Source organism: Cibotium barometz, chromosome 44 (assembly GCF_041138505.1).
Source record: "Cibotium barometz isolate CiBa-2024 chromosome 44, ASM4113850v1, whole genome shotgun sequence".
Classification (NCBI taxonomy): domain Eukaryota; kingdom Viridiplantae; phylum Streptophyta; class Polypodiopsida; order Cyatheales; family Cibotiaceae; genus Cibotium; species Cibotium barometz.
Genome location: NC_141089.1, coordinates 29,736,820 through 29,749,474, shown reverse-complemented (window position 1 = coordinate 29,749,474; position 12,655 = coordinate 29,736,820). Strand labels below are relative to the sequence as shown.

General features: G+C 39.8%; 1 protein-coding gene across 1 annotated transcript; it reads left to right on the top strand.

Moving 5' to 3' along the window:
• Nucleotides 1–8,542: 8,542 nt before the first annotated feature.
• On the top strand, nucleotides 8,543–10,166 carry LOC147613180 (chalcone synthase 6-like). The gene is made up of 2 exons (XM_086782057.1): nucleotides 8,543–8,863; nucleotides 9,027–10,166. Exons 1-2 carry the CDS (start codon nucleotides 8,656–8,658, stop codon nucleotides 10,043–10,045), a joined length of 1,227 nt encoding a protein of 408 aa, XP_086638183.1. The 5' UTR covers nucleotides 8,543–8,655; the 3' UTR covers nucleotides 10,046–10,166.
• The last annotated feature ends 2,489 nt before the right edge of the window (nucleotides 10,167–12,655 follow it).

The following is a 12,655-nucleotide window of genomic DNA, read 5'->3' as shown; positions in this document are numbered from 1 at the left end:
TATGCATAGGTTGTATGAATAAGCTGTATGTTGTATGCATAGGGCCGTATGCATATGGCCTATGCATACCTTAACCATAAACCTGATCCCCGACACACCCAAGGGTGCAAAAACACAAATAGAAGAAGCATAAACAAAGAGGACTTTTCTCTTCTAGCCGAATCCGTATGAAAGGGATGCGTGGCCTACGCCCTTGGAGATCGTTCGCCTTGAATAGACCTAGGAAAGATTTTCATATAAAATCAAAACATTGGTTCATTATGCATAATAGGGCTTATGCATAATAAGTCTATGCATAAGCCCTATTGCATAAGCGGGCTGGCATAAGAGGCCTATTGGAATACTCATTATTGTAGACACGACAACGATTGAAAGTACTAGACAACGATTTAATAGATTGGAATACTCACTATAGTAGATAGGACTACTAATTAGTAGACTAGACTAGTGATTGTAATAGAGAAGACTACTAATAAGTAGATTGGAGTATTGTTTAGGAGTTAATTAGTAGATTGGACTATTGTTTTGGTGATTGACCTAATTACTAGTTACTAGTTAGTAGAGTGCACTTGCTAGTCCCTCAAGTATGCCTCTTCTACTAGCTATGGATTGATTGTTGATAGGACTACTAGTTGTGGGACTAGTTATTACTAGAATGTTATGAAATATTATTTAAAAGATTGTACTACTAAAATTAAAAAGCTGAGCAACAATTTAGTAGACTGGACTACTCATTATAATAGCTAGGACTACTAATTAGTAGAGTGGACAACTGATTGTAGTAGAGAAGACTACTAACTAGTAGACTGGACTATTGTTTAGGAGTTAATTAGTAGATTGGACTACTATTTTGGTGATTGAACTACTTATTACGAGCTACTAGTTAGTAGAGTGGACTACTAATTAGTATTTTGAACTACTGTTTAGGAGGCAACTACTAATTAGTAGATTGCATACTGATAATAGTAGACATGATACTAATTATTAGTTCAATCTCCAAACAGTAGTTCAATCTACTAAGTAGTAGTCAAGTCTACTAATTAGAATTTACCTCCTAAACAATAGTCCAGTCCACTAATTAGTGTCTTGTCTATGAATTAGTAGTTCAGTGCTCTATATAGTAGTTTAATCTACTAATTAGTAGTCTTGCTTACTATAAATAGTAGTTCAGTCTACTAATTAGTACTCATGTCTCTTTGGATTACTAGTAATATTTTATGCTAATTACCTCTGTTTCAACATTATTATGTAATGTAATAAACACAAAATTTTCTATTGCTGCAGGTAGAACATTTCTTGGTGGAATTCAAAAAAGGAGAGAACCTAGATATTGCAATTCAACAATGCTCATTGGAATACTTGAAGCCTTTTAAAAGATAGATACACATGTTACTATATTCAACATGTACAAATGATCTTCCTCAAAGATTCAATGAACTTTATGCAACAGCATAGTAATGGATTTCATAAAGCAGGTTGTTTGTGCAACTATAATATATGCCAAAGCAATGGTGGTAGTTCAACATGCAGATCTATTGATCACACCTTCAAAAGTGTTATGTCTATTTGGGAAGGTGCGCTATGTGAAAAGCCTATACCTTCTAGTTTTCATCATCTCGACTGCACACTGGGACAACGAGAAAAGCGTGGGCCAAAAAAATTAGTTTTTTGCCAACGTGAGATTTGTGATAGTAGTGAAATAGTCGTTCGAGTGAAGGTTTTTGAGGATGTGGCTTACAAGGGTAGGGGTGGAACAACAAAGAAAAGGAAAGAGTTGATAATCACACAAATGAGCTGCAAAGAATCAGTACACTTGTTTTGGACTCACCTTGCAAAGTTTATTCGACACAACTTTATATACAAGTGGCAAGTTGAGCAGTTTAGAGAGTGTGTGTTGCATTTTTCGGATGATAGCTTCTGAGGACTTTCCACATGCTCCCCACAATTAAAGCTAAAGTCAACTCCTCTTTTGCAAGAGGATAGTGAGAAGAGCGAGGGATCCCCCTCCACTATAACCACCTACTCGCGGGGGCGGATAACCACTCCTAACCTGACATAAGCAACATTCTAGATGGTATATAACAATGCCCCACATCTGTATGCATAAGTCCATTTCCTAAACGTGGCACCCAAGGGTGTAATAAACATAAGGTTGAATGAATAAGGCCACTTACCTTGTATATGTCAAGCCAACCAAGATAAAACAACAACACAAGCTTAGACAAAAAATACAACCTCTGATATTAGGACATTGTTACGACCTCCTACAATACTTCTTAGACAAGTAGGGTGGACAATGTCTCTTTCGGATTATAGCTTCTGATGAGGACTTTCCACACGCTCCCCACTATTAAAGCCTCCTCTTTTGCAAGAGAAGGATAGTGAGAAAATTGAGGACTCCTCCTCCACTATAACCACTTACTCTCGCGAATAACCACTCCAAGCTTGACATAAGCAGCATTCTAGATGGCATATAACAATGCCCCATATCTCTATGCATAGACCGTATGCATAAGCTGTATGTGAAGGCCGTATGCATATGACGTACGACCTATGCATACATGCATAGGCCATATGCTTACGACATACGGCCTATGCATAAGCTAAATACATAGGCTGTATGCCATATGCATAAGGCCTATGCATAGGCCGTATGCATAAGCTGTATGAATATAGCATACGGCCTATGCATAATAAGGCTATGTATAAGCCATATGCATAAGGCCTATGCATATGGCCTATGCATAAAGAGTTTGCATAAAGCCTATGCATACGGCATACTGCCTATCCATAAGCCCTATGCATAAGACCTATGCATACAGCTTTAACATAGGCCTATGCATAAGCTGTATGTATAGGCTGTGTGCCGTATGCAAAAGGCCTATGCATATGGCATAGGGCCTATGCATAAGCTGTATGCATACTTCCTATGCATAAGCCATATGCCGTATGCATAGGCCATATGCATAAGCCGTATGGAGTATGCATAAGGCCTATGCATATGGTATATGGCATATGGCCTATGCATACGGTATATCCCATATGGCCTATAAATACAGCCTATACATGAGGCCTATGCATAAATCCTATGCAAAGGCCATATGCCGTATGCATAAGCCGTATGCCATATGCCGTATGCATAGGCCATATGCATAAGCCGTATGGAGTATGCATAAGGCCTATATACGGTATATGGCATATGGCCTATGCATACGGTATATGGCATATGGCCTATGTACGGTATATGGCATATGGCCTATGCATACGGTATATCCCATATGGCCTATGAATATAGCCTATACATGAGGCCTATGCATAAATCCTATGCAAAGGCCATATGCCGTATGCATAAGCCGTATGCCATATGCATAGGCTTATGCATAAGCCATATGCCATATGCATAAGGCCTATGCATACGGCATACGGCCTATGAACAATAGTCCAGTCTACTAGTTACTAGTCTTCTCTACAACAATCAAGAGTCCACTCTACTAATTAGTAGTCCTAGCTATTATAATGAGTAGTCTAGTCTACTAAATTTTTTGTTCAGCCTTTTAATTAGTAGTACAGTCTTTTTGTTCAGCAAGTCCACTCTACTAATTAGGTCAATAACCAAAACAGTAGTCCAATCTACTAATTACTCGTAACTAGTAATTAGGTCAATAACCAAAACAGTAGTCCAATCTACTAATTAACTCCTAAACAATACTCCAATCTACTTATTAGTAGTCTTCTCTATTACAATCAGTAGTCCAGTCTACTAATTAGTAGTCCTATCTACTATAGTGAGTATTCCAATCTATTAAATCATTGTCTAGTACTTTCAATCGTTGTCGTGTCTACAATAATGAGTATTCCAATAGGCCTCTTATGCTAGCCCGCTTATGCAATAGGGCTTATGCATAGACTTATTATGCATAAGCCCTATTATGCATAATGAACCAATGTTTTGATTTTATATGAAAATCTTTCCTAGGTCTATTCAAGGCGAACGGCCTCCAAGGGCGTAGGCCATGCATCCCTTTCATACGGATTCAACTAGTAGAGGTAAGCCCTCTTTGTTTATGCTTCTTCTATTTGTGTTTTTGCACCCTTGGGTGTGTCGGGGATCAGGTTTAGGGTTAAGGTATGCATAGGCCATATGCATACGGCCTTATGCATACAACATACAGCTTATGCATACAACCTATGCATACAGCTTTTGCATAGGCAGTGTGCATAGGCCATTTGCCATATGTATATGGCTTATGCATAGACCATATGCATAGGCCGTATGCATAGGTATTATGCATACCACATATGGCATATGGCTTATGCATAGGCCCTATGCATAGGCTATATGCCGTGTGCATACGGCTTGAGTTAATTAGTAGATTGGACTACTATTTTGGTAATTGAACTACTTATTACGAGCTACTAGTTAGTAAAGTGGACTACTAATTAGTATTTTGAACTACTGTTTATGAGGCAACTACTAATTAGTAGATTGCATATACTGATAATAGTAGACCTGATACTAATTATTAGTTCAATCTCCAAACAGTAGTTCAATCTACTAAGTAGTAGTCGAGTCTACTAATTAAAATTTACCTCCTCAACAATAGTCCAGTCCACTAATTAGTGTCTTGTCTATGAATTAGTAGTTCAGTGCTCTATACAGTAGTTTAATCTACTTATTAGTAGTCTTGCTTACTATAAATAGTAGTTCAGTCTACTAATTAGTACTCATGTCTCTTTGGATTACTAGTAATATTTTATGCTAATAACCTCTGTTTCAACATTATTATGTAATGTAATAAACACAAACCTTTCTATTGCTGCAAGTAGAACATTTCTTGGTGGAATTCAAAGGAGAGAACCTAGATATTGCAATTCAACAATGCTCATTGGAATACTTGAAGCCTTTTAAAAGATAGATACACATGTTACTATATTCAACATGTACAAATGATCTTCCTCAAAGATTCAATGAACTTTATGCAACAGCATAGTAATGGATTTCATAAAGCAGGTTGTTTGTGCAACTATAATATATGCCAAAGCAATGGTGGTAGTTCAACATGCAGATCTATTGATCACACCTTCAAAAGTGTTATGTCTATTTAGGAAGGTGCGCTATGTGGAAAGCCTATACCTTCTAGTTTTCATCATCTCGACTGCACACTGGGACAATGAGAAAAGCGTGGGCCAAAAAATTAGTTTTTTGCCAACGTGAGATTTGTGATAGTAGTGAAATAGTCGTTCGAGTGAAGGTTTTTGAGGATGTGGCTTACAAGGGTAGGGGTGGAACAACAAAGAAAAGGAAAGAGTTGATAATCACACAAATGAGCTGCAAAGAATCAGTACACTTGTTTTGGACTCACCTTGCAAAGTTTATTCGACACAATTTTATATACAAGTGGCAAGTTGAGCAGTTTAGAGAGTGTGTGTTGCATTTTTCATCTGATGTTGTTGAATTTGCTAAGAACTACTCATTTCAAAAGCAAAAAGAGATCCAATATATGCATTGGTATTCAAAGCAGGTAACTATTCTTGTGCACATAATGTACATTCGAACTGAGGGTGAGATTCAAAAAACTGTCCATTTCTTTATCTCTGATGATATGAAGCATGATACTCTGTTTGTGCAACATTGTTTTATGCTTCATTATACGTGAATGGAGAAATAGGATGTACTGTTTTACGAGAGTACTATGTTTGGTCAAATGATGTAGCATCCCAAGTCACGACAAAGAGACCATTTTATTTTGTCGAAAGATATCATGGTTTTACTGGTTTTACTGGGTTGAAGATGACGTGGAATTTTTTTAGCTTGGGACATGGTAAGGGTGAGCATGATGGAGTAGGGGCTATTGTGAAGAGTGCCCTCACACATGAACAATTGAAAGTGGATGCTGTGCGACTAGAGTGCCTTGTTGACGTGGTCAACTTTCTTCGATCGAATTTTTCAAATGCAACTCAAGCTTCCTACCCATCAAAGTAAATATCTGTGGTGGTGAGATTTTTTCGGTATGTGAAGGCTACAGAAGTTGATAGATTAGTTTTGTGGGAATACTAGCCTGTTGATAAAACATGTTCTATACATTGCGTTAATGGGTTCTCAATGACTAACAACACGAGCATTAGAGCACAAAATGTATCATGTTTTTGTAGTGCTTGCAGGCATGGTGCATGGAAAAGATGTTGCAACAATGGAAATATCATATTATCGAGCCCGTAGCACCAAGTGTGCACACAAATGATGACATCTTTGATGATGCCACCTATGAAGGAAACCATGAGATTCTCAGTGATGCTATGAGCATTAGGGACAATTTTGTTTTTAATACAGAGGAGGTTGGGAATTCTAAGTAGTACCAAATGAGTGAAGCACACTAGTAATAGCATATTAGTATCCTATTAGTAGTCTATTAGTACCCTATGAGTAGTCTAATTACGAGCCCTTTCTACAAACAAAGAAGCACAACTCAGATAGAAACATTAGCAGTTACAAGGCAAGATTAGTTTGCCAAAGGGTATGAACAGATCTATATCATTTATTATGACGAGCTGAATCAAAAGGTTAGGTTCTACATCAGATCGATGTAAAGAATGTGTTCTTGTATCAGTTCCAAGAAGAAGTATATTTGGAATAGCCACTTACTTATGTGGATTTGAACCACCGAGATTATGTGTGCAAGTTACGTAAAGCTTTGTATGGCTTGAAGTAGTCATCGAGGGCATGGCATGATAAGATTGCACAGTATCTTATCACCATTGGTTTTGACATGGCAAATGTTGATCATTCTCACTCTATGTGTGAAAGAGTGATAACGGGATTGTGGTCACCATCTATGTGCATGACATGATTGTTGGGGGTGACAATGAAGAGGAAGATGCTGTTAAGAAGAAGTTTGACACAAAGTATTTGGGTGAGCAGAGATACTTTCTTGGCATTGAGGCCATCAACACACCTGAGGTCACCGATTCCCATGTGTTATTTGCATATATGATTTCCTTCAATGTGCATATAAGAAGCATCAAGGAGAAAGAATAATGTTTTTTATTAATGAATTGTATGTTGCACTTTTATTTTTGAGTTAATCTTCTATGGATACTATTTTCAATCTTCAAAATTTTTGTAGAACTATTTAAAATCTCCATCACATAAAATTTTAAGAGATTCAAATGAATTAAAATCCTAGCAATGTCCTCTCAACAAATAGAAACATGTAACATGAACTTATGTGAAACATACAGAATTAAGGAAATAATTATAGTCTTATAGATAAGAAAGCTTGAATAATTACGATAAGATAGTCTCGAATGTGAAATGTCAAGGCACTATTTTTGGCTGATTAAATAGGATAAAGAAATTTCCTCTTACAAGGTTTTTTTTTTCTAAGGATTTGATCTTTCTTCATTTTCCTAAGGATTTGATCGAATGTGAAACGTCAAGGCACTATTTTTGGCTGATTAAATAGGATAAAGAAATTTCCTATTACAAGGTTTTTTTTTCCTAAGGATTTGATCTTTCTTGATTTTCCTAAGGATTTGATCTTTCTTTTTTTCTAAGGATTTGATCTCCTTGATATCTCACTCATACCCCTCCTTTTTTCTTTTGGAAACTTGCTAGGTTTTGTGTGCTTCTCATAAAGGAACACTTGCTCTAGTGAAAGAAAAGTCAATGTTCACATGCTTATATCTTTCATGAGATGATTATGTTGGATGTGGCTCCTCTTAGAATCTTGTATGGATACTATTTTCAATGTACCTAAGATCTCCATCACCTAAACTTTTAAGAGATATTCAAATGTGTGTCAATTTTAGGATTGTCCTTTCTACAAACAAAGAGACTACGGCCATGAGATTATATGATTAAACATGTTAAATTACGGAATTAATTAAAGTGCTAAAATATGAAAAGGTAAAAAACTATAGAGAAACAAGCTCAAACATGAAAACTTCGAGCATAGAATACCACAAGTATAAGGGACATGACTGAATATATAATGATCCCCCATAGTACCTACATACCGTGATAACTCTTTGTAGTGCTTACGCACCTGTGCAACACACGCACATGAACAATTTCACGTATGCACGCGCGCGCACACACACACACACACAAAGAGCTTGATCATATATAAGATGGGTGTCTCTGTGTTGTGTTTGTGCATGCGTGCATGATCATGAGAATATTAAAAAAAGGTTGTTCTAATGAAATGAAAGTTAATGTACACAAGTTGATATGTTTCACGATATGATTTCCTTTTATGTGCATATGAGAAGCATCAAGGAGCAAGAATAATGCTTTTCATTATACATCGCACTTTCATTTTGGACTTGACTCCTCTTAGAATCTTCTATGGATACGATTTTCAATCTTCAAAATTCAAAGTTGGACAAAATTCATTCTTGTGCAGGTGGAACTAATGGAATAAGACCTGACGGAGAAAAAAAACCAAAAAATAAAGGAAAAAATATCAAAGGCAAGCTCATTACGGAACCTGCGTGCCGTTTATAACACGCCCCGTAGCAGTGTTGCTTCCCACGCACCTACCTATCCATCGCTGCAGCTTCTACTTTTCACTTGCACAATCGCTTGTACGTATATATTACAGCTTTGATCAGCAGCAGCTGCTGCTGCGGCTTCTTCTTCACAATAATTATAATATGGCGCCAGCGCCAGCTACGACCACCTGCAACAAGCTGTCGATCATCCCTCGCAAAATGGAGCGATCTGATGGTCCTGCCACTGTGATGGCCATCGGCACCGCTGTTCCACCCAACGTCTTCTACCAGAAGGATTACCCGGACTTCTACTTCAACATCACCAACAGCAACGACAAGATCGAGCTCAAACAGAAGTTCCAGCGCATGTGTAAGACTTATAGCTTCTTGCCGCCTTCATGTAATTATTTGAGCATGTGCAGCTAGCATGCAGCAGCTTCAATTCAAACTAGTAGTAGTATGCTGCCTTAATTGCTATAAGCAATTGCAAATATATATATATATATAATCTCATGCTCCATGCATGCATGCAGGTGACAAGTCGTGCATCACCAAGAGGCACCTCTATCTCAACGAGGAGATACTCAAGGCCAACCCCAGCATTTGCGGATACTGGGAGAAGTCGCTGGACGTGAGGCAGGACATGGTGGTGCTGGAGGTGCCTAAGCTCGCCAAGGAAGCCGCGGCCAAGGCCATCAAGGAATGGGGCCAGCCCAAGTCCAAGATCACGCACCTCGTCTTCTGCACCACCGCTGGGGTTGACATGCCCGGTGCGGACTGGGCGCTCACCAAGCTGCTGGGTCTCCGAAGCTCCGTCAAGAGACTCATGCTCTACCAGCAAGGCTGCTACGGAGGCGGCACTGTGCTCAGGATCGCCAAGGACCTGGCAGAAAACAACAAGGGCGCTCGTGTGCTCGTGGTGTGCAGCGAGATCACGGCCATCACTTTCCGGGGGCCCAGCGACACCCACCTCGACAGCCTCGTGGGCCAAGCCCTCTTCGGCGATGGCGCCTCCGCCCTCATCGTAGGCTCCGACCCCATCCCCCAACTCGAAACACCCTGGTTCGAAATCCATTGGACGGGGGCCGACATCATGCCGGACAGCGACGGCGCCATCGATGGCCACCTACGCGAAGTCGGCCTCACGTTCCACCTCCTTAAAGACGTGCCCGCCATCATCTCCAAGAACATCGGCTCCATCCTTAAAGATGCCTTTGCCAAGGTTTTCCCGGCGGCGGAAGGCACTCCCACTTACAACGACCTCTTCTGGATCGCCCACCCTGGAGGCCCCGCAATCCTCGACCAAGTCGAAGAGAAGCTCCAACTCAACAAGGACAAGATGGCTTCTACCAGGCATGTGCTTGACCAGTACGGCAACATGTCTAGCGCCTGCGTGCTCTTCATCATGGACCAGATGCGCAAGACATCCGTGGAGCAGAAGCTCACCACCACGGGAGAGGGCCACGAGTGGGGGCTGCTTCTCGGCTTCGGACCCGGCCTCACTTGCGAGACCATCGTCCTTAGAAGCGTGCCCCTCCAACACGATAGCTAGATATAATCCCTCTGCTACCACTCATTTATCATGAGAAGCCCGGCCATCTAAATTATATGAGAGCCCGGCCACTTTAAATTGTGAGAGTTATTCCATAAAATAAAAGCTGATGATTCTCCATTATCCTTTGCAAACTCGGCCTTTTACTTGTGAGACCATTGCCATCAGAGGCATATCCTTAAAGGCATGGCCATCTAATACGGTAGCTAGATATCCAACTCCAAAAGTAACATCCTCTCTATCAATTATCATGAAATGCTACGCCATCTAATTAGTCCAACATTGATTTGTGAGAGTTATTCCATAAAATAAAAGCTAATGCTTCTGCATTATCCTTTGTAAACTCGAGTTTATACTTATTTCTCACTCTTAATGATGGAAAGCATGGGTTCTGAAAACCAAAGACCTACGTTGTAGGCATGCATTTTCTTCTTTCTACACACGTTTTCTCCTTTTTAATCCATTTGCAAGCTAAAATGGGTCCAAAAGGGCAGTCCAATTCCACCCTTTCAGACATCCATAAAGGAAGATTTTGTCCTAAAGGGTAGTGTGAAATTCCGCCCTCTGAACTCCACCTTTATGGATATCCTCCTTTCACACATCTAAAAGAGCAAAAAATATAAATGCATTTGAAAGGGTGGACACTTTGCCACCGTTTTGGACATCTGTAGAGGAAGATAAAATTTTGCCCTTTTAAACACATTTAAATGTTTTCCCTTTCCAACAAGTGTAAATAATATGTGTTATTAGACATGGTTAAAAGGGCGTAAAAGCTTTCACTCTTTCGAGCACATTTGAAAGGGCACACTTTTCCACCACTTTCGAAGTTGCACAAAAAATTCCACCTTTTTCCTCCACTTTTGAAGTGGCAGAAATAATATTGCCCTTTCCACCACGTCCAAAACCGGCAAAAAATCCTCACACTTTCCATTAGGTCTAAAATCTTGAACTTTATTTTTTTGGCCTTTCTACCATGTGTGAAAGGGCGAAAAAACTACCAACCTTTCCACCGTATCTAAAAGGCTAATTTTTTTAAACCTTTTCACAATGTTTGAAAGGGCATAAAATTTCCACCCTTTCCACCACATTATCTTATGAAAGGCCATCTTTAACATGAAAGGAAGACAATATCACTACAACACAACCCCCCCTTAACGATGGGCTCGAAATGATGGGGTTTTCCAAGTATGTCGTTTATGCGATGAGGAATGTCCTATAAACGACACATTTTAAAGCTGAAAAAACCTCGTCAACAATGACCATCTCGCATCAGTTATCGCATAAGCAACGTGTAATCATGTATTGCATAAATGATGCTTGAAAAAACACTTGCAAACTGCAATGCATCGCTTAAGTGATGCCTCGAAAAGTTTAAAAAACCCCCAAACAAACGGCTCCCGTGAAATCGCAGGAGTTGATTATTCATCGAGACTCCTCCTCTAGTTCTCAATTTCGAGTGAGGCGAACTGGCCCTATTGAACTATTTTCCACTCAAACACTAGCACGCACTCGTACTACACCTATCTACTCCTGGTTGGTATTGGCATCATTGGGTGTTTGCTTCAAGCCATACAGGGCTGTGCGTAACGTGCACATAAAATCATAAAATCTGGGTGTGCATCACTCTTCTAGTGCAGCCTGAGAAGTGGCTCTTGTTGTTCATCTTCTTTCACTACAAGAGAATGAGGGTTTAGCAACAAAAATAGCATTATTTTTATAGCTAGAAGCACAGCTACGTGTTGGGCCATTTGCTGCTAGAAACACTTCTATTTTCGTTGCAAACGGGTTCGCTACTGAGCAGCTACGTCTATTTCCGCTACTGAGTCAGAGATTTAGATTATGCAAAATACACAAATACAAATACAACAAACACAAACACAAATACAAGAAACACATACATTGTGGAGAATGCAATTTAGCCCAAAAAGTTATTATATTGCATAAATTGTTAGGCCTTTGGCCATATATACATAAAGTTTTTACAAAGAGGTATGAAGAGGTGAGTGTCTAACTGGAATCCTCATCGAACTCCGAGTGATCTTCATCATCCGATTCCTTGTCCTCTTCACTTGCTTCACGCTGATAATCTGGATCCTCCTCTTCTTCTTCCCCCTTCGTCCTGCATGCATGCCATTAAGCGTAAGGTAAGAAAAGCGTGGAAATATCATTAGACGTAGAAAAGAGAATCGTTTAGGCAACACATTACCTCATAAGCTTGAGTCCCCAAAACGCACTCATCCAAGCGTACGCCTCGCATACGCATCCACGCCCACAATTGTGGACGGGGGGCTCTATACCTCTAGTCATATTCCTCTTTTGTTGGGTCATGCCCATTAACCTCTCTCTATAAAAAACAATTAAGAAAATATAATATAGTACAAAACAAAATGAAAGGAGAGAAGGAATGATACTTACAAAACGAGCAAGAAAGGAGGATTTCCCACCGGGGCTTAAGTGCGAAGCCTCTCCCTTCCGTAGTCGGGAAGCACTCGCTATCGCTATAGTTGCTGAAAAGCACATGGGTGCTTTCTCATGAAACTATGTGCGTGCCTCCACTCCTCGGCCGTACACATGCTAGGCTTCTGCAAATTATTTTTCACTGCTCTCTTG

Coding starts and splice junctions, on each gene's coding strand:
- LOC147613180 (XM_086782057.1), top strand. CDS start 8,656: ATGGCGCCAGCGCCAGCTACGACCACCTGCAACAAGCTGTCGATCATC. Junction 8,864..9,026: donor ACAGAAGTTCCAGCGCATGT/GTAAGACTTATA, acceptor GCATGCATGCAG/GTGACAAGTCGTGCATCACC.